The following is a 27,367-nucleotide window of genomic DNA, read 5'->3' as shown; positions in this document are numbered from 1 at the left end:
ACACTTAAGAGTGAGTAGGAATGATTGTTTAGAGGAATGCCATCTGCTATCCAATAGAAATATAATGCGAGCCACACACATGACCTTAGATTCTCCAGTAGTCACATTGAAGAAATGAAAAGGAAACAGCTAAAAATAATTTTAATCGTTTATTTTATTTAACTCAATGTAGACCAAATTATCCATTTTTCAGCCTGGAATCTGTATAAAAATGTATAAAAATTAATGGCTATTTTACATTCTTTTCTTTCACACTGTCTTTGAAATCCAGTGTGAATTTTACACTCACAGCACATCTCAGTTCAGGCAAGCCACCGTTCAATCACTTAATAGGCACGTGTGTCCAGCGGCCACCATACTACACAACACAAGTTTGGATTCTCCGTTTTCAAACCCACTTTTATTTTTAATTGCCTTCTTTCCTGCTGTCAAGAAGGAAATAAAATATATTAACACAACTAGATCTAGGTGCAGAAACACGGAAATGAGTTTCATTTCCTCTCCTCGGGCTCCATAGAGATCGCTCCAGTTAGTCCGAGGAGTTAAGTGAAGACATGAGATAGACCTCAAAGAGTGGAGTCATGTCGGTGCTGACCATGTATTCCTCAGGTTCACTCCCACTGTGGCTTCCGGGAAAGAGAGGGAAAAAGAGAGAGAGAGGCACAGGAGTTTTGTGGGGACGTAGCCAAATCGAAAGTGGTCCTGACCGAGTTAGAAAGCCACTCCTTCACTGCCTCATTTCAGTTAGGGAAAATTAGAAAGTTGGGTCACGTAAAGCCGTCTACCAACTAGAGTCAACCCAAAACACTCTGGAAGGGAAAATAACACTACACACAGCAGTAGGTTCTTGATGTCCTCGTTTAACCCTGATGCACCCAAGGAAGTGGGCTCTTAGTCCCGCATGAGCAATGAAGAAGCTGAGCTTCAAAGCATGTAAATCCCTTTCCAAATGCAGCACCGCTTTGAGTCAAAGAGGCAGAATTGAGTTCAGTTCGACAACGATTTCTTGTGGGAAACAATTGTTCTCGAATGTTCCTCCTGGAGAAGCAGCAACACAGCCCAGCACACTGCTTTCCACAAGGCAGTGATTCAGAATCACTGGGGTCTTGGGACTACTTGAAAATTTGATAAAAACTATGGATCCTCTCCCCACGGGTGGAACACACGCACACACACACACACAGAGCTACACACATAAACCCACACCATCTTTGCACATGAGTCTACAGTTTCAGAGAGTGCAGCTTAAGAATTCCTACCTAGTGTAACTGGATGGGAGCTCATCTGATTAAACGCATGAAGCAATTAGTTCTCAAGCCAGATGAGGCCTGAGGATGCAACCATGCTCTGGCTGAATTTCAATCTGCATTTGGCGGGTAGAAATCGAGAAATTGAGAATTGAGCTGAGAGCATCTATTTTCTTCGTTGCAGGCCGCCTGGACACCAGACCCTTCTGCAGTGGCCGGGGGAACTTCAGCGCTGAAGGATGTGGCTGTGTTTGCGAACCGGGCTGGAAAGGCCCCAACTGCTCTGAGCCCGAATGTCCAGGCAACTGTCACCTGCAAGGCCAGTGCCTGGATGGGCAGTGCCTCTGTGACGAGGGCTTCACCGGGGAAGACTGCAGCCAGCTGGCCTGTCCCAGCGACTGCAATGACCAGGGCAAGTGCGTGAATGGGGTCTGCATCTGTTTCGAAGGCTACGCCGGCGCCAACTGCAGCCAGGAGGTCTGCCCGGTGCCCTGCAGCGCGGAGCACGGCAGGTGCGTGGACGGCCAGTGCGTGTGCCAAGATGGCTTTGCCGGCGAAGACTGCAATGAGCCCCTGTGCCTCAACAACTGCAACAACCGCGGGCGGTGCGTGGAGAACGAGTGTGTGTGTGACGCGGGCTTCACGGGCGAGGACTGCAGCGAACTCATCTGCCCCAAGGACTGCTTCGACCGCGGCCGCTGCATCAACGGCACCTGCTACTGCGAAGAAGGCTTCACAGGCGAGGACTGTGGTCAGCTCACCTGCCCCAACGCCTGCCGCGGCCAGGGCCGGTGCGAGGAGGGCCAGTGTGTGTGCGATGAGGGCTTTGCCGGCGTGGACTGCGGCGAGAAGAGGTGTCCGGCCGATTGTCACAACCACGGCCGCTGCGTAGACGGGCAGTGTGAGTGTGACGACGGCTACACAGGAGCTGACTGCGGAGAGCTGCAATGTCCCAACGGCTGTAGTGGCCACGGCCGCTGTGTCAATGGGCAGTGCGTGTGTGACGAGGGCTACACCGGGGAGGACTGCGCCCAGCTGCGGTGTCCCAGCGACTGTAACAGCCGGGGCCGCTGCGTCCAGGGGAAGTGTGTGTGCGAACAAGGCTTCCAGGGCTATGACTGCAGTGAAATGAGCTGTCCCCACGATTGCCACCAGCACGGCCGCTGCGTGAATGGCATGTGCATCTGTGACGACGGCTACACGGGCGAGGACTGCCGGGAGCTGCGGTGCCCCAGGGACTGCAGCCACCGGGGCCGCTGTGTGGACGGGCGGTGCGTGTGCGAGGACGGCTTCACCGGCCCCGACTGCGCAGAGCTCTCCTGCCCGAGTGACTGCCATGGCCAGGGCCGCTGTGTGAACGGGCAGTGTGTGTGCCACGAAGGCTTCACGGGCAAAGACTGCAAGGAGCGGAGGTGTCCCAGCGACTGTCACGGCCGGGGCCGCTGCGTGGACGGCCAGTGCATCTGCCAGGAGGGCTTCACGGCTCCAGACTGCGGGCAGAGGTCCTGCCCCAATGACTGCAGTAACTGGGGGCAGTGCGTGGCAGGCCGCTGCATCTGCAATGAGGGCTACACAGGGGAAGACTGCTCAGAGGGTTAGTACCAGTGCAAACACTACCCTGATCTCCCAGTGTGTGTTGGAGAATTAGACATTAACTAAAATACATGCACACACACGCACACTGACTTTTTGAAGGGGCCCTGGTCATTCACCTGTTACAGGGCTACCTATTTGAGGGCTTGGGGGCTCAGAGAGGTTATGGAATTGTCCCGAGGATGCACAGCTCACACATCCCGCAGCTGGGATTTGAGTCTGCCAAACTCGTTTATACTGACTTGAACATATAGTGCCTAAGATGAGGTAGATGGAAAGATAACCTCCCTTTTGCTAGACATCAACCATCTTCCCTCCTCCCCTCCGACAACAAACCAATCGTAAAGTAAATCCCTCTATTTGGATAGAAGTAAAAGTTCAGCTAAATTGAATGGACAGTGAGATTACATAAAACAAAGATCAGCTAAAGACTAACTGTTGATCCCCTGTGAGGCAGACCCATCTCTTAAATCATCTTTCCTTTACTGTCTTTGATCCTGAGCATTGGGATGCCCTTGGAGGGGCATTATCGCGCAGTTGGCACAGGTCATGGTACACACTAAGTGCTCAGTAGACAGGGGATGAGTGAAAATACAACAAAGACCCATGATGCTCAGGTTTAATGAGGGTCTTCTTTGTTCTTCTTCCATCCACCCATGTTATACTGGTTGTGATGGGGAATTTCTGTCTTGATTAAAAGTATCGATAGATAAGAATAAATAAATGGCTTTATGTTTTACGTGGCCAAGGCAGGGAAGCCTGGTTGGAAGGAAGCCCAGGCTGGCGGGGAGGAGATGTGAGTCCCAAATTTGATGAGAGAAGCAGAGTTGGGCAAGTCCCTCTGCCACACTCACATCTAGAAAATGAAAGAGTTGGACCGGATGAGCCCCAAATGCCCTTCCAGCCCTAGGGAACTAGGACTTGAAGTTGAGAGCAGGGAGCCAAGCTCAGGCTGCACTTTCCCATGCAAATGGCCTGAATCTGAACTGAAGTCCAGGGAGTGGATAAGTTGGAGGGGTCCCTCACAAAGAACCCTGAAGGCCACACTGCAGACCCGGAACTTGAGCATGAAGGCAGAGGACGGCCACCAAAGGTTTTAAAGATGGATCACAGCTGGGGCTTCCTGATGAGCTCTGCATTTTAAGAAATGAAGCTGGATTTCAGGCTTCAGAGACTGGCAGTGCAAGAGACTGGTCACAGGAAACAAACCTGGAGAGAATGTATGGGGAACGTAATTGATCTGTCCTTTCTTATTCCTACCAGTGTCCCCTCCCAAAGACCTCATCGTGACAGAAGTGACGGAAGAGACTGTAAACCTGGCCTGGGACAATGAGATGCGGGTCACGGAGTACCTCGTCACGTACACTCCCACCCACGAGGGCGGCCTGGAAATGCAGTTCCGTGTGCCCGGAAACCAGACATCCACCATCATCCAGGAGTTAGAGCCTGGCGTGGAGTATTTCATCCGTGTGTTTGCCATCCTGGAGAACAAGAAGAGCATCCCCGTCAGTGCCAGGGTGGCCACTTGTGAGTGAACAGAAGCCCCTGGGCAGCCCCAACTGCCCTCCACTCACCCAGCGTACAACCCGCCCCATGAGTTACTGCCTCCCCTTCGCCCCCATACCTCTACGGCTGTCTTTCTATAGTTACACCAATTAACCTGGAATCCAGTTAAGCCCATCGAGTACTTTTCAAAAGAAACTCTTCATTTTCTACAAAATACCCCTCCTTGCTCTCCTGTCTCTTTGCTGCCACAGAGAATCATTACAGGTAACACTTAACAAGTGTTTACTCTGCGCCAGATTTGGTTTGAACCACTCTGTGTATCATTAAGTCACGTAACTGGCGAGAACCCTATGAGACAGGAGCTATCGTTAACCCATTTTACAGATGAGAAAACTGAGACTCTGAATGGCTGGGCGTCTCATCCCAAACCACGTGGTTAATAAGGGGTGTAGATGGGTTTTGAACTCTGGAAGTCTGGTTGCAAATTGATGCTCTTAACACTCTACTGTACACCTACCTTTCTGTGGTGCTCACTGTCTATATATACTTAACATATTATAGCTAATATTAATATATATTATATATAACATAATTGTATGAAAATATATATACATATTTTTTTAAGTAGAAACATTAGGGTTCGAGTTATTCCTTTAAGAGTCCAACATCGGTACCATCACTCCCATATCTGCGAAGGAAATTCTGTCTAGAAATTGGTCATTTTTCACTTAGTAACAGTATCATTGGCTGCCATGTTTTAAACTTGTGCTTGGTGCCAGGAACCATGGCCAACAGTCTACATGGAATACATCACTCAGTCCTCAAAACATTCCCAAGGGACAGACATCCTTACCTCCTTCTCCCGTGTGAAGAAACTGAGGCTCAGGGCATTTTTTGTACAACTTGCTCAAGCACAGAAATGTTGCAATGGTGGAGCTTAGACGGTAGCCCACGTCTGTCAATGTCAAAGCCTGTGCTGATATTGGGTTATATGCAGTTGCCAATATTTAATCATAGGGTTGGTCCTTATATTAATTTTCATGCTGCCTCACAGTAGACAGCATCCCGGAAGAACCTTTAAATAGATGCTCTGCTGATCAGGCCCTGACTATGGCAGTGGACCCACAGGGCTTAGTGGAATTCTGGCTGTGCTGCCCCAATACGCATGTAGCCATCTTTACCTCCTCTCTGTGCTCTTCCTGACAGACTTACCTGCACCTGAAGGCCTAAAGTTCAAGTCCATCAAGGAGACATCTGTGGAAGTGGAGTGGGATCCTCTGGACATTGCTTTCGAAACATGGGAGATCATCTTCCGGAATATGGTAAGGAGCACAGAGGAGCAGGCATATTTGCCCATGAGGATCTAAAAGATGCTCAAAGCTTCTGCAGACTTATATCAACTCAATTTCCTTAGCTTTGGGTGGGGGAAAAGGCTCTAATTAGCACCCTGTGTGTTTGTACATATATTATAAGTGATTTTAATAAGTCAATAAGCATAGCACTTAAGGCTGAGACCTAAATGAATAGATGTTAAGACATGTCTAGGTTCAGATTGCCCCTCGTAGTCTTGCAAACCTCTACTCAGAGGCAAAGAAGAAAGGAAATGGTCTCTCTCTCGAAATGCCTCCAAGCATATCAGAGATTGAGCATCTCTCCTCTCTGGGCCTAAAAGCACGCCTGAGGCAAGGACGTGGGTTCCCGAGTTCCAGCCCAGGCCCTGCCACTAGCTGTGTGACCATGGGATGCTCACCCGACTTCTGTGATGCTGGCCTCTGAGTCTTTCAAAGGAGGCGTTGAGCTTGTGGCTCCAGAATTGCTTTAGCTCTCACATCCTGTCAGTGGAGTTGAGTGTCCAAGGAGTGAGTAGAGAGGTTTACAAGAGGGAGATACGAACTTGAGAGAGATCTTTATCATCTCTGTATCCTATACTGATCAGATGCCTAGTAGATGCCTAGTGAATAGACGACGGAGTAAAAGAGGAATGAATGAATGCGGAATGAATGAGTCACACAAATGAAGAGGTCGGCATCTCCTTTAGGTCTTACAAGGTGCTCCTATCTTTCAGAATAAAGAAGACGAAGGAGAGATCACCAAAAGTCTAAGGAGGCCAGAGACCACGTACCGGCAAACAGGCCTAGCTCCTGGGCAAGAGTACGAGATCTCTCTGCACATTGTGAAGAACAATACGAGGGGGCCAGGCCTGAAGAGGGTGACAACCACCCGTGAGTATCACCATTAACGCCACTAATACAATGACAAAGCTAGTGTCCCTCACAGCACCTCTCGTGGAAATCATGCCCTCTTGTAGAGCATCTGTATCAATTAGCTTTTGCTACCTAAAAAACAAGCCCCAAACATAGTGGCTTAAAACAATAGTTCTGCACAGTGATGATCTGGGGTAGGGCTCAGGTAGGCAATTTTTCTGTTCTTGACTAAGCTCACTTATGCATCTGTGTGGGCTGGGGGCTGGTTGACCTAGGATGGCCTCAACCAGGATGGTAACTTTTTGCTCCATGTCTCTCAGGCTCCAGGATGCTGGCCCGGGCCTGCTCACATGGCAGCTGAGCAGGCTCAAAACTGGCACTATGTTACTTCTGTTAAAGCAAATCTCAAGGCCAGTCCAGGTTGGCGGGTGGGGAAGCACCCCTTAAACACCTCTGTCTCTTGATGAGAGGCACTTCAAAGTGACATTTCAAAGGGGCACGGATACAGCAAGATAAATAATTGAGACTGTTGCAAACAACCTACCACATCATCTAAGTTAATATTGGCACCCAGTCCTCTGAAAAAGATACGGCAAATGTTAAAGTCACTATTTTTCAAAAGTAGAAAGTGGGGCTTAGACAAGCTAAATCAATTTAAGGAACACCACATGGTTAATACCATCTGGGACACAATTTGAAGCCAGGGAATGGTTTTATTACTTGAACCCCATTACCACTAGCATTGACTAGGTTCTGGTTTATGTAGAATGTTGATTCCATGTCTTCAACAGGAACCTAAATAAAATGTCACTCAATACTAAACATGTCAGAATGTCTTGAGGGTGGAATAGGATTCAGCACAACTAGATCAATTGGTGGGGGAAAAAAAATCCAAATTTGGCATTGATCTACCAGAAAGCAAATTTTTAGAAAGCAAAAATAAATAAATAGAATTGTTTTGCATTGCCATTTGGGAAAACCTCTTTATCTTCTTCAAGATAGCATATGTGCCAACTGTTTAAGAAATTGATTCTTCTTGGTGGAGGGTTGTTGGAAAAGTTAAATCTGTTGACTAACAGCAAGAAAGAACATCTTGCATTTAAATGTTTGCACATTTTGCCAAGCTCAGAGCCAATTCGTGAGATTGTGTCCTTTATAAGCAAGTGTTTTTCCATCATCCTGACAACATTTCTCTGTGGTAGGTAGAAGGCAGGTACCAACAGGAAAAAAATTGTTAGATCACCAGAAAGGCATAGAAAAGATGAAGCAGGTGCTTATTTGCTACAGAGCAGGCACCCTGAGAAAACAAAAGGTACTTCTTTCATCTGTCCTTTTCATTTTAATCTAAATTTGGGGATCGGCTCCTTAGTTTCTTCTTATTGCAGGACAAACATCCCAACATTTGGAGCTCCATAACCACACAAATACCAACATTGAGAGGCAGATGTTTACCTGTTCATTTTGCTGATAGCTGAACTCTTCCCAAGTTTAAAGGACTTTAAAGGACTAGTACCGGAACATTTTGGCTCCTTCTCTCTAGTCTCTATATAAAGGTTTTATTCCAAACATTTGTGGCACTTGACTGTTTTTGAGAAGCATCTTCATTTAAAGGAGGAAGAGCATGGGCTTTGGGCCCAGACGGTCCCAAATCTGAATTCCGGCTTCACCCCTCACCATCACCTGGAGCAGGTCCACTTCTCTAAGCCTCAGACCTACCCTCTGAATAATGGGTTTAATGGTATCCTCCTTGTGGGCTGTCATGAGAGTTAAGATGAAAATAACAAAGCATCGTCCTTGGCACAAGGCAGTGTTAGTCTCCTCTATTGAAGGGTCCTGAATCCAGGGGGAGATCAGTGTCCTTGACTGAATCCCAAATTCTTTAATGAAAGGGTACTAATAAAGAGAGTAGGTATGGTTTGGATGCTTGCTGGTACCTACAAGAACACAGGACAGGTGCTTCTCTATTGATTTGTAGCGTCCTTTTCATTGTGCATTTTATAGGTTCATCATTTGTGAGCCAAGACTCACTCATGGACACCTAGAATTCAAAAAATAAACTCTGCAGGTTTCTCATAATCAGCTATGAATCATTCCTCCTCCTCCTCATTTTCTGTACAAAACCAAGCTCCTTTCATTTGATATTGTTTCCCCAACCAATGCTGAGAGCACAAACTTAACTATTTTTAAAAATGAAGATGAGACATTGACTGAGTGCCTGGCAAGTCTTCATTTTAGGCATTTACTGAATGCCTGGTGTGTTTTAATGTTTGCATTAAAATTGTTTACATTATTTTAAAAAATAGAGTTAAGACATACACGAGGAAGCCTGACTCTATGCTGAGGATCAAGAAAGATCAGAGAGATCCACTCTGAATGAATGAATGAATGACCCCATGCAAACTGAATAGTAGAGTTTGAATAAACTGCAGAGAAATCTGTTGAAGAACAGTGAGAAAAGTACAATATTGGGATACTCCTATTTTTAATTGTAGTAAGAACACTTAGCATGAGAGTTGCCCTCTTAAATTTTTAAGTTTACAATGCAGTGTTGATAATTCTAGGCACAGGGTTGTACAGCAGATCTCTAGAATTCAATCACCTTGCATAACTGAAACTTTATACCGGTTGGGGAGAGAGTGTGTGTTTACCTGATTGCAGTAGGGTCAAAAAGGCTTCTTGTTAGGAAGTGACATTTAAGTCAGATTTTTAAGGATGGTTAGGAGATTTTTAGAGGGGATCGGGGCAATCTGAGGAAGAAGAAACAAAGGGACAGCAAGTGCAGAGGCCAGGAGGTGAGAGACAGTAAGGTGTGCTCTCTGAGCTCTGAGCAGCCTGCTGTCAGAGCAGGAGACACAAGCGTGGATGGGCAGGAGGTGAGTGACAGGGCCAGAGGAAGGCCAAGATGAGGTTACAGAGATGTGCACAGCTGGAGACAGCCATGACTTTCTTGCCTGAATTCTTTTTATCAAAAGTAACTTTCCATACACTGCAAGACAGTCCTTGCCTCACTTTTCGGCTTCAAATTCTGATGGAGAAGTTATCAGCCATCCAGGGAGTCTTGCCTAATTGAAAAACCAGAGAGACTAAGTCAATGTTTTCTAAATGAACTTGTCCCTGAGCGTGTTTCTTCAACTTATGAGAACAGTAATGGTAATAGAAACAGAGTAACGACCATTTATCATGTAACTGCCATGTTCTAGGCTCTACGATACATGCTTTGCAAGCATTATCTCCTTCAATATTTGAAAAAACAACAAATCCGACAAGGTAGCTGTTATTATCCCAACTTGTAGCTTATCGAATAGGAAATTGAGGCTCAGAAAGGTAAATAAGGTCAAGTGGTCAGTATGCACATAAATGTACATGAACTGACCCGGATGGCTGCAAGCTCCCTCTCTGCTCACCCCCTGGCGCCAGCCTCAGTCTCTGAAACCACTCTGTCTTCACCCGTCACAGGCTTGGACGCCCCCAGCCAGATCGAGGTGAAAGATGTCACAGACACCACTGCTCTGATCACCTGGTTCAAGCCCCTGGCTGAAATCGACGGCATCGAGCTCACCTATGGTGTCAAAGATGTGCCAGGTGACCGCACCACCATCGATCTCACACAGGATGAGAACCAGTACTCCATCGGGAACCTGAAGCCAGACACGGAATACGAAGTGTCCCTCATTTCACGCAGGGGTGACATGTCCAGCAACCCGTCCAAAGAGACCTTCACGACAGGTAACAGGCCTTCCCCTGCTCACTTAACAGGAAAGGAAGGATCATGATACTTCCATCCCACGCCATGCTGGTGTGTCTTCTAGGCTCCTTTTCCAGTAGGGAAAATAGAAAGGGGATTTTCATTCCTTTAAATGCTATTTTAAAATATTGTTGCAATTGATGGATTAATTTTTCAAAGAAAAAAACAACCCCAAATAACCTTTCAAAGCAAAAAATATATATATAGTGTGTGTGCATAGAAGATGCTGGACTGACATTTTTGGTAAAAGTTCTGATTCCAATAAAATTCAAATGAATATTTTAATAATAAAATATAGTATATGGAAAACATGAATGACAAGGATGCCTCCTAACCTCTTAGCCTTATGGCATTCTTTTAGAAGTACCAAAATGTCAATCATTCATTCCATAGATATTTTTTCAGAGCTCAGTAAGCACCATATGAGTTAGTAGAAATACAGTGATGAACACAAGAACCCAGTTCTTACACTCATGGAGCTTATTTGTAAGTATCTGTGTAGTTTTTTTAAGCACAAAATTGGAAGAAAATATGAATGGTTAAAGTATCACACATTAATAATAGGAAAAGTGCCAAAAAGGTAGTATTTGTTTACATTTGCGCATCAGCTGTTGACAGCGATGCGTGTGGGGGCGATTTTGTCATTTCTCTCCAGTGACAGGCTCCTTTCATATCTTAGTTTGAATCATTGAAGAGTCCCACTCTCTTGGTTCCTGGTGTTTTCAATACAAATGTCTCTTCCTCTCCCAAACAGGTCTGGATGCTCCCAGGAATCTCCGTCGTGTCTCCCAGACAGACAACAGCATCACCCTGGAGTGGAGGAATGGCAAGGCGGCCATCGACAACTACAGAATAAAGTACGCACCCATCTCTGGAGGGGACCACGCTGAGGTCGAAGTCCCGAGGAGCCCACAAGCCACAACCAAAACCACACTCACAGGTGAGCTCCACATCCTCGATCCTCCAAAGAGAGAAAACAGTGCAGTTCCCAGCAATCTTTTTCACTTGGACTTCAGTGAGTCAGTCTACAGAATGTTCCAGACGCTGAGAAATTGTCCAGGAGCAAGCTCAGGGCCATGTTTATGGTCCTCTGTTCCAGTTTTTGGCTAAATTTCAACCTGCACATTCTCTTCTAGGTCTGAGGCCGGGAACTGAATATGGAATTGGAGTGTCTGCTGTGAAGGGAGACAAGGAGAGCGATCCGGCCACCATCAACGCGGCCACAGGTGAGGCACACCTGGATTCCCACCACCACTGGGCTGGCACTGGCCAACACAACAGGGTCCAGAAGGCAGAAAACCTACTTAAAAAGAAAGAGTAGACGCCCAGAGGAGAAAGGGGCCTCTAGGATCATCTAGCCCAAATGTCTACATTTACAATACCATCAGCATCCTGCATCTAAATGATGCCAACACCACTCTCTCTATGCATAAAGGAGATTTTTTAGGGAAAAAACAGACTATAAACATCTACACACTTTCTAAAGTTGGTAACCAATTCCAATTTTTATGAGCCATTGACTAATCAAAACACACCTTGATGGGGAGTTCTCTTAGAAAACACCTAATTTTTATTGTATACCCTCCTCATACAGATTATAAGTGGCAGGAGCACAGTTTAAGGCAGGTGTTGCTCATCCCATTGCATCTGGCCCCTCCAGTCTCCAGATGACGACGATAAGGGGCTATATGATTAGAAGCCATTGATTCTTTCCTCAAGTTTTTTTCTGGAAAATTTGTATAAAAGAAAGCTCTTCCCTCTACCTCTCTGCCAGCCTCCGCCATATCTCCCCCAGGTGCTGTAAAGAAAAGAGGCTGGTGTGCAAAGAGGACACAGATTACACTTCATCAACCTTCCCCATTATGCAGGATCTGATGCTGAGTGCTTACATACATAATCTTTTTTATGTTTTCATTTTGAAGTAATTGTAGATTCACATGCTGTTGTGAGAAATAATACAGAGAGATCCTGTAAGCCCTTCGCCCAGTTTCCCCCAGTGGTAACAACTGTGTAACTATAGAACCAGAACTATCACAACCAGGACATTGATATAATCTATCAACTTCATTCCCATTTTACCAGTTTCACCTGCACTTAACTTTTGTCTGTGTGTGAGTGTATTTAGTTCTGTGCAATTTTATCACGTGTAGATTTTTTAATCCACCTCTACAGTCAAGACAGAATAGTTCCATCACTAGGATCCTTCTCATTACCCTTTTCTGTACCCATAGGCGCCTCCCTCCCTCCCTCCCTCCTCCTTTTTCTAACTCTTGGCAATCACTAATCTGTTCCTCATCTCTATAATTTTGTTATTTTGAGAATGCTATATGCAAGGAATCATACAGTACACAACCATCAGAGATTGGCTTTTTTGCTTGGCATAGTTCTCTTGAGGTCCATCCAAATTGTCTCTTGTATCAATAGTCACTTCCTTTTAAATGCTCTGAATGAGTAACATTTCATGGTATGGATATACCACTATATTATGTTTAATCTTTCAAAAAATCCAAGGAGGTCATGTACAACAACAGCATTTCACAGAGGTGAAAATGGAGACTCGGGTGGTTGAATCACGTGGAGCCACACATCCCCTGTGCAGCGGAGCTAGGACGGTAGCCCAGAGCCAGCTTCCAGCTCCGGAAGTAGCCCTGCCTTGCAGCCTAAAGAGGAAAGCTTATCACTCTGTTTTCCTCCCAGACCTGGACGCGCCCAAGGACCTTCGGGTTTCTGAAACTGCGGACTCCAGCCTGACTCTGGTGTGGAGAACTCCATCGGCCAAGTTTGACCATTACCGCCTCAACTACAGCCTTCCCTCTGGCCAGCCAGTGGAGGTGCGGCTTCCCAAAGCCACCACCTCCTATGTCCTGAGAGGTCTGGAACCTGGACAGGAATACCCCATCCTCCTCACCTCAGAGAAGGGCAGACACAAGAGCAAGCCTGCACGTGTAACGGCATCCACAGGTGAGGCCAGCCTCTGAGCTCCCTGCAGACCCTCTGTTGACTCTGAGGCCTGCGGACCCGTCAGCCAGGTTGTCTTCATCTGAGAAAACCAGTTGGAAAGACATATGACTTTCTCTACTCATGAATCCTCTCAATTCTCCTCTGAAAGAGCTACTCACTCTTCTTTTCCTCTTGTCAACTGATCCAGTGAATTTCTCTTGCTGGGCAATCGATAGTGGTTTTGAAATATTTCTTCCTAGAAGAACTCAAAGCATCAGACTGTGTTTGTCTTTGTTTTCTTTTTTTTAAATTTTCTGCCTTTCACAGAGCCTTTTAAATTGTTTCTTGTTCTTTTTCCCCCTCTTGAGCCTAACAATTAATTTACTTTGCATTTTATTTCTTTTCAAGATGACCAAGAAGTTGGTAGTAATGCTTTGGTGATTTCCCATTAAATGATTTTATTCCAGGTCTTTTGCTTTCCTCTAAGGTTGTCAGAAAAGTTGCATATGGTCCTTGGAACTTCTACAGAGCCCTTCTCATCTTCTCTTTTCTCTTAGTCATTAAGAGGCGGACTTCGTTTTTCCATGACAGCTTAATCCTGACCTCAAGTCTCCCTTCAAGCCCAATGATTCTGTTCTAGATACCTGCTGCCATGTTTCCTAAATAGCTAAATCAAAAAAACCAATCAGAAAAAAAATCAGTTCTTCCTACATGAACAATATGCACATTTTCATTTTGGCCCCCAAATATTCAAGAGATATAGGTGAAAAATGTTAATGCTTCACGGTTTGACAAGTAATAGTCTTTAGTTTCAATTTAACTCATGAGTATTTGTTGAGAACCCACTGAATGCATTGTAATGTGCTGATCTTTGAGGGGAAAGTCAATCACGTACTTAGCACTGTTATTTTGACTCGTGTGCTCCTGCTCACAATCCTTGGGGAAGACTCAATATTCAGAATGTTAGATGAAATTTAATCAAGGAAACAGAATGATTGGGGAAATCAGGAGCAGCCAGAGAACGTGTCATGGCAGCAATGTTACTCCAGCTGACTCTGGATATGCAGAAAAGGAGTTGTAATGATGGGCAAATTTGTAAATGCCTCGAAGAGTCTTTGTCATTTATGAATACCTTCACCTGCATATAGCAGAAATCTCAAGTAACAGTCACTTAAGCAAGGTGGAAGTTGGTTTCCTCTCTCATCGAATACATCTGAGGTTAGGTGGTTCAGGGATGGCACAGCATTTCCAAATTATCAGGGACTCAGGCTCCTTCTGTCTTTTTGTCCCACCATTCTTAGTCCCTGACTTCCACTCTCAAAGTCACCTCCATGTCACAATATGGCTGCTGCAGTACAGCCTTCACATCTGTGTTCTAGGCAGCATGAAGGAGGAAAAACTGAAACCAAAAAGGAGTACCTCCTAGATGAGTCTTTCTGGAAACCTCACTAATGACTTCTGCTCACATTTCATTGGTCACTCCTAGCTATAAGTAAGTCTAGGAAAGGTAGTCTTCTGGCTGAGCACATTGCTGCCCACATAAAATTGTGGTTTTTTTGAAAGGAAGAGAGAGAGAAAGGATATTTGATAGACAAAGAGCAACCTCTTCAGAGTCAGAAGTGAGCTCAGGTGGTCAATTCTATTGACTGCATGGCCTGCTTCCCACCCAGCTATGAAATGATCATCAAGGATGCTCTGGAGGGGTAGCTTAGTCATAGGTGAGGGAGGGCAGAAGAGGACCAGGAAGAAATAAATCTATGGTAGAGATCTGAATGTTTCAGCTTTATAAACATGAGCTTGTTGTAAGGTATCAAGGGACAACAAATGAATCAGAAAAACAAAAGAGAGGGAATTCGTCCCCCTTCCCTGTCTCCTTCTCCCTCCCCCTCCTCCTCCCCCTCTTCCCCCATCCCCCTCCCCCCTCCTCCTCCCCCTCCCCCTCCTCCTCCTCCCCCTCCCCCTCCTCCTCCTCCAGCTTCTTCTTCTTTTCTCTCTCTCTCCCTTTTCACTTTCCCTTCAGTTTGACAAATGCTGTATCAGACAGCCCCCCATCTCCACACAATCATTTTACCCTCTGGCTATAGCCCGGTTATCTCTTGTCTCCAGTAAGGAAGCCCCAGGCCTCAGCAGCTCAAGGAGATGAAAGCGAACCACAAACTGGAATTACTTTGTCTCTGACTGAGAGCCCAGTTTTGGCATCTCAATGGCTCAGTGGTTTTGTTGCCCCAGCCAGGCCTCCTTAAAGCTGTTTCAAAGACATCGCGTTGTATATTTAAAGACTTTCTTCATTACAGGAAAAATGTGCAAAGTCCCTTTCAGTGACCCTTCCCCATTGCCTCCAGAATATTTCTCTCTATGGCTTTCTCCATAGAACTATTTTACTTTATTAAAAGTGGGGTGGACGTTTCTTTCCTTCTCCTGAATTCTCTTTCCACGTCTCCTACATTTCCTCAGTCAATAGTATATACAGCCATGCTTCATGCTAAGTTCTGGGGATACTAGACCAATTAAGACAGATCTGTGCTTCCAAGGAATTCGCTTTCTGGTAAACAGACTGACAGACCCCAACACAGGTCTCCACTCGCTATAATTGGGTGTGCGGAGGGCGCAATGAGAGCACAGGATGCCTCTGGGCATCAAGAAAGTCTTAAAACAGGAGAAAGCTTTTGGACAGACACATAAGAGGCAAACAGGAGTGTGTTATGGAATATGTGAAGAGGGGGCAGTCCAGGCACCTGGCCTGGCTAAACACACGGGAAGAAAAGAGAAACAGGAAATGTGAGCGCTCTTGGGAGAATGTACCATGTGGCTATGAGTCCTAAAATGTCAAAGGACTTTAGGTTCAAACCTCAGAAGAACAGGGCTCCCAGTTCTGCATCACGAGATTCTTAATAGCAGAAGTCTGCAAAGTGCCACTCGTTGTCTGTGGGTTTTATGGAGAAGATGCAGAATTGGCTGCCCCAAAGCATTTTTCCCATGGAATTCCAGGGATCTAGCCATGGAATTGAGCCAAAGTACAAGCCTTTTCCTTGGTGTGGCATCAAATTAAAAGTGTGCATGACCTAGCTGCCCATCACACCTGAAATAAAAGCCAAGGCCCTACACAGACTACACGGCCCTATGGAATCTGGCCCTTCCCATCTCTCTGACCTAGCTCCCACCACTTGTCCCCTTGCTCATTTCACCATGATCCCTCTAGCCTCCTCACTGTTTCTCAAGTATGCCAGGTCTGGTCCTGCCTTGGGACCTTTGCACATGCTATTCCTGCTTCCTAGATACCACTCTTCTCCAAGTACTTCACATGACATCTCCCTCATTTCACTCAGCCCAAGGGATGTCTCAAAAGACTTCTCTGGCCACCAATCTAAAATGATGCCCCCACCCTGATTTACCCCTTCATGCTGCTCCAGAGTTCCTCATTGCCACTTCTCTGGCCTGATATTATTCAGTAGCTGGCTTATTTATCTATGGCCTGCCTCTCACTACCCATCAACATGTAAGGACTCTGTCTCCTTTATCCAGGGCCTCATCCATAGTGCATCTCCAGTGCTTTGAACATAGCCAAGCACATGACAAGTGCTTCATGAGCATTTGGGGACCCCAGCCACTCCAAGGCTGTATTTCCATTGTATCCTCTGGCCTTTTCCTTCCACCTCTGCATTAATGACCCAAATTCTCTCCTTTAAGGATTAAGGGAAGGGAAGTCACTCTCTTGGGGTCTTCGATTAAGCTTACTCTGGATAGAAAAAGAAGGAAAGAAGGAAGGGAGGGAGGGAGAAAGCGTAGGAAGGATAAAGAAAGGAAAGAGAGAAAGGAAGGAAAGAGAGCAGGAACTATTTTTGTTAGCAGTGAACAAAATTAGTATGTGCCAGTATCTCCCCCTTCTCGACCCCCTGTGTTTGTACTCTGATGAACTCAACGAAACCTTCCTTAAAGTGAAGGCCATGAATTTGTTGTGGGAGTAAAGGACACAAAGCAGGGAGGATGTGTAGAAATACAAGGCCAAGCATCCTTCCAAACCAGCGTGGGACTCAACAGTGATCCGCCAGGAATTCTCATGGGTTTGGGAAGCAGAAAGGTGGAAGTTTGTTTTTAGCCACAGCTACAAGTAATAAGAACCTTCTTCTCTGATTTACCTTTTTTTTTCTCAAGGAGCAAACTGAAATTTATTCAAATATTTATCCATCCTACAAATATTTATTTCATACCTGCTAATGGGTCAGGCCATGCTGGTATACAGAACAGAAAGATACATCCTGCCTCTCAAGCAATGATGCACATTGCGATGAGAAAGAGAGAACCAGAACCAAAATTATAAGAATGCAACTAGCCTGTTTTGGGGGGGGGGGGGGGGGGGACAGGAGAACAGGGGCAAATAGCCATTCCAGACCTGAGCAAAGAGAATGAAGGGTGTCAGAGAGGCCCTTGGGGAAGAGGCTTGGCTGAGCCCTGAAAAAGGAAAAGTGGCTGGGTGAGTGCAGAAGGGAGTAATGACATTTCTAGCAGGAGGAACAGCATGTGAGAAGCTCAAACACAGGAGAAACTTTATATTAGTGAAATACAAGTTGTCCAGTTCTGCTGTATGAGGGAGCAGGAGAACAGAAGGATGTGAGGTTAGAGACGTCATCGCGACCATCCTCAGAGGGCAGTGATTATCATGCTGATGGGCTTGGGCTTCATACTTGGAAGTGTTAGAGTCATTGAAAAGTTTTAAGGCAGGCAAGGCTTTTAATTTCAATTACCTTAACTTTACAAGATGAGATCACAGCAATTTAAGCTACGCTTTGGGGTCCTTTGCTTGAATTTGGCTATCCCTCTGCTGTGGGAAAATCACTCTCTCTCATCAGTGAGCACTAAAAGTGGATTCCTCATCAGCCGGCCCTTGGTCATTCCTGTCTACAAGGTGGTGGAAATCTAAAGATTTAAAGTTGGCACAGCCAGAAATTCCTCCAGGCCAGCTGGTCAACCCACCATGAGCACAGAAACGGGATTTCGAAATTCTGATTTCCCAGGCCCACTGACATTGTTCAGAGGGTAGCTGCCAGTGCACAGCTGTAAGAAAAAGACAATAGCCTTTTCATAAAGAAATGCCAAGAAATTCAGTGTGGAACTATACAACGGAAACGCTGGGCTTCTGGGGCAGGAAGCCCACAAGCATGTCCTTGGCTGTTGAGATGTAAAGTCTGCATTTATGTGGAACCTGTTGGTCCTCACCTCAACTATCGTCTGCTGTATTGTATTCCTATTATTCCTTCTCTTTTCATAATTCCTATCCTTCCCCCTTTAATTTATCTACTGATTTTTTTTTCCTTGGAGGTATACCTTTTACTTATCTGACTAGCATTTGTTTAATGAAGCGGTTTGGGTGGGGCAGCAATCACCCACTACAGAAACCATCACAGCACTGCTCACTAAGTATAAACTGATGCTCTTTCTTTATTTGCCTCCCCCCAAGAGTGGAAAAATAGCCAAAATTTTGGATGGAAGGATCATTACCATGATTATTACTATTTACTGAGCGACACAACATTATATGAAAATTACTCTGTCAACTCTATGACCAGATGATACAGGATGTGAGGGATGTTGTATAATACTATCAGGGGCATATAAAAAAGCTGATTCAGGGGCCAGCCTAGTGGCTCAGTGGTTAAGTTCTCACGTTCTGCTTCCATGGCCCGGGGTTCGCTGTTTCAGATCCCAGCTGAGAACATGGCATCACTTGTCAAGCCATGCTGTGGTAAGCATCCTACATATAAAGTAGAGGAAGATGGGCACGGATGTTAACTCAGCGCCAGTCTTCCTCAGCAAAAAGAGGAGGATTGGTGGCAAATGTTAGCTCAGGGCTAATCTTCCTCAAATTAAAAAAAAAAAGCTGATTCAAAGAGCAAAGATGGTTCTCAACAGAAAGAGACGTTCCAATGTGGATCCCCTCCCCTCCTCTCTCCATCTTTACTGCAACATCTTAATAGACAATCCGTCATCACCTCCTCTCTGCCCCAGTTAACTCTCCTCGCATCTTTTACAACCTGGTACCTGAAATTTCTTTCATGGAAAAAAAATATGTTTTATGTCAGAATTAGAGAGATAACTTAAAAGGCGGTTACATGGAGAGGAAAGACAGTGAATTTAATTCGTATAAAAGGGAAAGTCATCAATGTCAGCTAAGTTCCTGACAAGCAGTTTTGACAGTAGGAGGAAAAAAAACAGGAAAGTGGGATAAGACAGGGAGTCTATGGGCCTTAGGATCAATTTCCTTTACTTCACAGATTTTCTTCAATTGGCTTTTGTCCTGCATCTCTTGATGCACGAGGACTGCTGGAATGTTTGAAAAGGACACGCTCTTGAGTTTAGTTGTGTTTAAATCCCAAAGTCAAGGAGACAATTGTTATATCTGGAGCACTGCTCCTGGCCTCACAAAGGCCAGGGGTTTAAGAATGCCTGATTCTCCCTTTCTTTCCCCAAAACTAGATACATCACTTTGAGTTTGGGGTCCTCTCTTTCTCATTGAGACCATGTTTGTATCGTTAAAAACTGCTATGGGACTTTGGGTGTGAGATTTAGGACGTGAATTTGGGTTAAATGAACTACACAGAAAGTATTCAAGATCAGCTATCACAAACGTTTTCTGCAAAGGGCCAGACAGTAGATATTTTAGACTTTCCAGGCCATATGGTTTCTGTCACAACTACTCCACTGTGCCTTAGCAGCCCAAAAGCTGCCATCAATAATAGGTAAATGAACAAGCATGGCTGTGTTCCTATAAAACTTTATCTATGACACAAAAATTTGAATTTCAGATATTTTCCTATGTCATGAATTATTCTTGTTTAGATTTTTTCCCCAAGCATTTAAAATTATAAAAGCTGTTGTTAGCTCAGCTAAGCTCGTTACCAAAATAGGCAGCAGGCCAGATTTGACCCTCAGATCATATTTTTCTGAACCCTGTTCTAGAACAAATAGGATTTGAAGGAGTGTATGCTTTGCCGATATGAAGCAATTAGGAAGGAACGTTCCCCAGAACTTAGAAAAGTCTGAATTAAATAAATTCTTGGAAAGAAACATTGTCCCCTCTGAAAGATATCTTCAGTCCAATTATAAGTAAAGATTTTCAAATGAGAAGCCTGCTTTAATGGACACATAGGGCTCATTTAAAATTAGCAGCCAATGTGAGGCATGAAAAGAAAAACAATTTGTTATTTTAAATAAACTCAAGACGGTTCTTCCTCTGTTGTTTACAAGATCCGTTTCCAGAGAAAATCCCTTCTTCCTAGGTCATGCAAAGTCCACTTAAGCTCAGCCCTGGCCAAGTGATCACCTTGAAGGCATGTTCAGACAAGTGTTTTGACGGTACTTTGCGCGTTTAAGAGATGAATGAAGATGGCGCACTCAATTTTAATTGAGCTCAATAAGCTCTGTCTCTCCCAGTGCCAGTGTTTCTTTTTGTCCAATAAGGGACAGTTTTGCAAAGACCCATCGCCTTCCTTAGTTCAGCCTTGCTTGTACTGTGTAATTTATGCCTGATCCTTCTGAAGTGGTTTATATAAACTGATTTGAGCCCCGGAAACTGACAAAAATCCCAACATAAAGAGACCATAACACAGACCTTCCAGAGGACACTGAGAAAGCATGAGAAAGAAGGGGATCTAAGAGAAGCCAATTTTCTCAAAATACCGAAGGCTCGACAGCTCAGACCAAGAATGAGGAGAATAGCCCAAGGCTGTTCCTCATGATCTCATCTTTACGATGACAGACACTTTCCAAAATGGAAACTGAAGCCCAGAGCATTACGAACATAGACATGTGGGGTTTTCTAAATCCACAGGACACTGGTCAATAGGAAAATACCTTTTCCAAAAGACAAATCCAAATACGCAATATGGTGAAATCAGGCTTCTATTGATTTTTCAGTCGGTGTGTTTTGGCAACAGCACCACTGAGGGATGCGGTGAGTGAAACATGGCACTCAGGCCCCCGTGGTCCTTTAGCACTGGCAGCCAGTTTGCCATTTCTGGGCTCCCAGAAGGAAAGTGTTTTGAGGAATGGTTTAACTGACCCCGTCTCTGTCATTATTCAGACCACACCCCTGAACTGGAAAACCTCACGGTGACCAAGGTTGGCTGGGATGGCCTCAAACTCAACTGGACCGCAGCTGACCAGGCCTATGAGCACTTTGTCATACAGGTGCAGGAGGTCAACAGGGTGGAGGCAGCTCAGAACCTCACGGTGCCCGGCAGCCTGAGGGCAGTGGAAGTCCCGGGCCTCAAGGCCGCCACCCCTTATAGAGTTACCATCTACGGGGTGATCCGGGGCCATAGAACACCAGTGCTGTCTGCTGAGGCCTCCACAGGTACCTCTTACCTTTCTTTCTAGCTTCTGTTTTTTCTCCTAACAGGAAACTGCCCGAAGATAATCAGACACAGCTCACTTTTGAATGGACTCATTTGGCCCCAAGTTATAGCCGCTATGGTGTGTAATAATGGGAAGCCATCAGGCTACACAGCTCCACGGGCAGTTTTCACGCTGCACCCCATGTGAGCAAGGCCCTTTGGAGTTCTGCAGAGCCCAGCCTGGGGACTGTATACATAGCCCCAATGGCGGCAACATTTAGCTTCACCAACAGGCTCGCCCCTGGCATTATACTCAAAAGGAAAAAATCAACCCCCAAATTAATTTCCTTCTCTACTGGAGGTTAAGGCAATTCCTTAATAAAATAAGATAAATATTTTCCTATATCTCACCCTCTTTGCTCTATTTCTCAAATTCAGGAAGGCTGCATGTTTATCTAAAGAAAGTCACATTTTTTTAAGTAATGTAAAGCCTGTTCTTGTGTTAAAGATGCCCTGGGTCTGGGTGCATGAATTGATCATTAAACTCGTTCTTTGTCCTTCTCCAGGGGAAAGTCCCAATTTGGGAGAGGTCACGGTGTCCAAGCTGGGCTGGGATGCCCTCAAGCTCAACTGGACCGCTCCGGAAGGAGCCTATGAACAGTTTCTCATTCAAGTGCAGGAGACTGACAGAGTAGAGGCAGCCCAGAACCTCACAGTCCCAGGAGGACTGAGGTCCGTGGACTTGCCTGGGCTCAAAGCATCCACTCGTTATAGCATCACCATCCGCGGGGTCACTCGAGACTTCAGCACAGCCCCTCTGTCTGTTGAAGTCTTGACAGGTATATTGCACTAGTTCACTAATCTGCTTCCCCCCATTGTCACTACTCATGGGGGATCAAAGCTCTTCCCTCTCTAAACTGGGTTCATCCCCTAGCACCTTGGGAGAATACCGGTACATCACCCCTGTGTCCATCCAAATGTCACATCCCTTATTTGGCAAAGTCCTAGACATGGCATGGTAGCCAATTCCATGGAAAATTCCACCTATTCTTCCTTGACAAAAGTGAGAGGTGACTTTTCTTTCAAAGCAAGTTTCAGACATAATATCTAAGAAGTTGGAAAGCACAATTTGCAAATGGAAAAAAGAATTGGTCTGAGCTCATTTTAAGAATACACCAAAGGACTCCCCAAAGCCCCATTTGTATGTCAAGAATGGAGGTTATGAACAATTCCTAGAACTAGCTTTCATTCCCAAAGGTTGAATAGAAAAACCCTGGCTTTAGTGCCAACAATAAGAGTGTGCTCAATACCCGCCATAAATCACGCATCTGTAATCAACACTAACCAGACAACTCATCCCATCCTTGGCCAAGACGCCACCTCACCTGAATCCCAGCATGCATGCAATCGCCTTTTTTAGTAACTCAGCAACTCTGTGTCCTTATGCAGAGGAGGTTCCAGATCTGGGAAACCTCACAGTGACCGAGGTTAGCTGGGATGCCCTCAGACTGGACTGGACCACCCCAGATGAGATCTATGAGCAGTTTGTCATTGAGGTCCAAGAGGCTGACCAGGCCAAAGAAGCTCACAGTCTCACAGTTCCTGGCAGCCTGCGCTCCGTGGAAATCCCAGACCTCAGGGCTGGGACCCCTTACACAGTCACCCTGCACGGCAAGGTCAGGGGCCGCCGCACTCGACCCCTTGCTGTCGAGGTCATCACAGGTATATGACCCTCCTCCCAGACCAGGGAAGTACTTGAGCCAGTCTGTCTTTGGAGTAGAGAAAGTTCTCTATATGGCAGCGCTCTATCTCAATGTTGCAGGCACGCAGCTTGAACACTGGCTCTAACTGAGGAATGTCTGGGTTGGAATTCCACCTCACTGGCTGAATATTCTTGGGTGTGTCATTTGGCATCTCTGAGCCTTCTTTACTCATCTTCCAATCAGAGATCATACCCCAGCTCAGAACACTGTCATGAGCAGTAAACGAGATGGTGAATGCAAGTGGTTAGCAAATCGCCCAACCTATAGTACATATTGAACCGCAGACAGCTAAATTGATCAGATAGCAACACGTTGTAACAAAAATAGCATCAACAGGTAGGCTGTGGCACAAGCATCAGGTCAGAACTTTCTACAGAAATCTTATCATGAGTGGCCTCACTAATCGCCATCCAACTTGTAGTCAAATTTCCACAGAATAACCTTTGAAATGAATTAGTCATCTGCTGAAAGTATCCAACTCACTCTCCCCTTAACGGACACTCAAGGCAAGGACGCTGCCAAGAAAGGACAGCCACATTTGACTTCAATGTTTTGCATTCCATTTGGGGAGGAAAAACAATTCATCTCAATTTGTCCTCTGAAAATATGCTGCTCCATCTGTGATAGAAAACTGTGCTGTTCATGAGGTTTCTAGAAAGAGCTTTAAAGGAGGCTGTGAGCAAATGGGCCAGAATTTTGGTAATAGGGTTTTTATGCTGGGCCCTAAGCCCATACCTTCTCCAATGCCTCCCGCAAACCTAATTCAGACAAATTGTTTTGCTCCTTGTATACACCAAATAAATTTGGTCCTTGCTAGAAACTACACATAGTTCCAAAAATAGGAAAGGTTTCTTTGTAGTTCACCTAAATTGGCCAGATTATTGTTGTCCTGTGTTTCCTGGAATATCTTCAAGAGCAAATGGGGACATTGAGACATACGTGATCTGGATGCAAGATGCTAATGGTCTACATCTGTAGTTTTTGAACTTCTGTTTTTAGCAGCTCCTTTTTAGAACTCCTTTTGCACATGAAATTTTACAGGGAACTCCACTAAATGACATAAATGAACAGCATTTCGTGGTGAGCTGAGGAAGGAGGGGGCTGCCTGCACCCACGTCCCCAGCCCAGTTCTTCCACGAAAGCGCTAAGTGAAACATGGTCTGCATACAGCTCCTCTGAAAGGCTGGCTTGCCCAGACTCTCACAGGGCACCGAACCCTGGGATGCCTGAGAACAAGTCCCTCACACCTTTTCTGGCTAAAATCTCTGCAGATATTTTCTTCTCTAATTTCAAATCCATGGCCACTTCAGCCTTAAAAAGAGAGTCTGAAAGACTGCATTTAACCCTGCGCAGCATTCCACTAAGCAGTGGGTTTTTCCATGTCTAGAAGCCAAACTTTCTAAATCAGCAATAATAACTACTTTAAATTTCCTTCCTACATTGTAGAAAAATAAATAGTGGGCCCTGCTCTGCACCATTTATTGAGCAAAACATAATCACTTTTAATTAAAAGTGGGCACTTGCCTCATGCAAACGGCCTTGCTCCGTGATGTAGCCATCCTTCATTCAGACACAAAGTACTGGCAGAAGATGGGGGAGGGAAAGAATCAAGCCAAGGATCTGGTATAAAACCTTTAAGCCGAGAAAAGTCCAGAGATAAAACATCGGGCTTGTGCCAATCTGAGACAGCATATGCTTTATAAATGCAGTCAGAGAGCATGCAGCCAGCAGTGAGATGACCTCTCCGATGTCAAGTAACCAAATGGAGCAGGTAATTCTCTCCAATATGATGGAGAAGTTACAAGGGCAAACATCTCAACAGGGATATATATGTTAGGCTGCCACTTATCAGGCACTCACTATGTGTCAGGTATGATGCTCAGAGGTTTATAAATAGTATTGTTCCATCATCATGCAATCCAATGAAATGGTGCTGTCAGCTCTTAAATGGAGGAGAGTGAGGCTCACAGATGAGCTGGGTGACATGCCCAAGATTACACAGCTAGCAAATATCAGGGTTGGAATTCTAACTAAGACCCAGCTGCTTCCCAAGCGTGCATTTTGAACCAGTCCCACTTCCCTTACTCTGACCCACGATCCCACGTTTTCCAGTTGCCCTTTGCGTTCTGGCCGTGCATGCTCAGAGACTTCCCGGTGGGTTGTGCAGTGATCCTGATGGCACTGCCATTTCAAGGATGAACAATGCAGATGTTCCCTTTCCGATCATTTTCAATTCTTGGGGAAAGCTGTGGCCAGGTTACCGCAGTTCAAACTGGAAATTTCCAGAGACCAAGAATGACACACACACGCACGCACAATTCTCTCGCCCCTTTCTTTCTTCCCTAGAGGTGGGCTGTGGGACTTTTGGTTTCCTCGTTTTTGGTTTGCAGAACTGACCAGTACCTCTCTGTCCTTCTTCAGAGGAGCTCCCTGAGCTGGGAGACTTAGTCGTGACCGAGGCTGGCTGGGATGGCCTCAAACTCAACTGGACCGCAGCTGACCAGGCCTATGAGCTCTTTGTCATACAGGTGCAGGAGGTCAACAGGGTGGAGGCGGCTCAGAACCTCACGGTGCCCGGCAGCCTGAGGGCAGTGGAAGTCCCGGGCCTCAAGGCTGCCACCCCTTACAGAGTTACCATCTATGGGGTGATCCGGGGCTATAAAACACCAGTGCTGTCTGCTGAGGCCTTCACAGGTACCTTCTGCTCCCTGTCAATTCTCTCCCCCAGGGTTCCCTGCTTTCTCTCCAAGAGATTGTAAGGGGAGTCAGCTTCTCTCCACATCAGAATGCCTTCCTTGCTCCCCTTAGCTGCTGGCTGTGCATGCTCAAACACCTCCCTATGGGCTGTGCCTTGGTCCAGATGCCTTTGCCATCTCGAGAATGAAGGATGAAGATGTTGCCTTTTCTGACCTCCAGCCTCCAGCCTCTCCCAGACTTTACCGGCCCCATCCTACAACTTTATCCCTTTTGAATGATGGCTTTCTGTTTCAGAAGACACAGTCTGATGGTTTTAATTCTCTTCTCCAGGGCTTGGATATAACTACAAGCTGACCCTTCCCATGTGTGCATTCTGGTGGAGCACAGATTATTTACTTTAGAGAGTCTTTTTTGCTAGTTGGAAAATGGTGCTTCACTATCCCAAATCCCTCATGGGCACTGTGGTTCTTGCATTTAAAAGAAATGTTTTAATTTAAATGTTTCTTTAAAAGGCACTGAGTATAATAAGAGAATTGAATTACCCTCCTCCGGGCAATTCTCTCAGATACTGAGTCATTGTTAGAACATCAAATTAGCTAGACCAGAAAGGAAAAAAAAATCACACAATTATGATGGAGACAGGACCGAAGAAAAAGCCATTTATTAGCGGAAGTACACACAGCAGCATTTGAAGCAAGAATGTCCTAGGCTGCAAATGTCGAAGATCTGATGCCCTTTTCGCTCTCTTCATCAAGAGTTGCTCCCTGGAGTGTTGGCCTTTGGATGGCACACTCCCAGCCCAGACCCAGGAGGGTACATTATAGTTTACTCATGATTCTGCCCCAGTGACAAGGCAGCCAGTGTTTCCCCCTGAGCCAGCTAAAGTGAGCAGCCTTCCCCAACGCTGTTTCCCATTGCTCATCTTCCTATGTGCCTCCATTGGTTTGAAGCTCAGTGGAGGCTGTGTTGTTTGGTTTTGCATATATTTGCCCCGTTTTTAGATAATTATTGCAACTAAACATTCATGCAAACCTGTCTCTCCTGGTTGATTCTAGCAAAAGCATAGCTTCCTATTTTAGCCTCAATCATTTCAGTAACTCTTGCTGAGATAAACGTACAGCATACGCTCTGCTGCGTGAGTGGTGACCCCAGAATGCCTAAAAATTGCAGCTGAGGCTCGATGCACCCAGGGCTTTTTCACTTGACACCCACAAACCATCCCTTCCCAGTAGGCAGAGAAATCATTTGCCACTTGTGATCTTTTCTGTAGATCTTGTGGCTTGGGTGTTTTTAGTGTTTTTATGTGCTTTTTTCCTTTTTAATGATAGCAATATTCTTGCTT

At 45.6% G+C, this 27,367-nt stretch overlaps 1 protein-coding gene across 4 annotated transcripts in view; it reads left to right on the top strand.

The window, feature by feature from the left end:
• Nucleotides 1-27,367, top strand: part of TNC (tenascin C) — a 90,924-nt gene that overhangs the window by 28,364 nt on the left and 35,193 nt on the right. For all 4 annotated transcript variants that reach the window (XM_046658119.1, XM_046658128.1, XM_046658148.1 and 1 more), the window contains exons 3-14: nt 1,432-2,841; nt 4,104-4,367; nt 5,553-5,668; nt 6,412-6,568; nt 10,007-10,276; nt 11,050-11,235; nt 11,432-11,521; nt 12,993-13,256; nt 21,313-21,585; nt 22,132-22,404; nt 23,015-23,287; nt 25,750-26,022. In XM_046658119.1, coding sequence (XP_046514075.1) covers nt 1,432-2,841; nt 4,104-4,367; nt 5,553-5,668; nt 6,412-6,568; nt 10,007-10,276; nt 11,050-11,235; nt 11,432-11,521; nt 12,993-13,256; nt 21,313-21,585; nt 22,132-22,404; nt 23,015-23,287; nt 25,750-26,022 — 3,849 coding nt within the window. The remainder of the gene's footprint in view (nt 1-1,431; nt 2,842-4,103; nt 4,368-5,552; nt 5,669-6,411; nt 6,569-10,006; nt 10,277-11,049; nt 11,236-11,431; nt 11,522-12,992; nt 13,257-21,312; nt 21,586-22,131; nt 22,405-23,014; nt 23,288-25,749; nt 26,023-27,367) is intronic.

Source organism: Equus quagga, chromosome 1 (assembly GCF_021613505.1).
Source record: "Equus quagga isolate Etosha38 chromosome 1, UCLA_HA_Equagga_1.0, whole genome shotgun sequence".
In the NCBI taxonomy this organism is placed as follows: Eukaryota; Metazoa; Chordata; class Mammalia; order Perissodactyla; family Equidae; genus Equus; species Equus quagga.
Note: the sequence above shows the minus strand (reverse complement) of the source record. Positions and strands in the feature narration are given on the sequence as shown.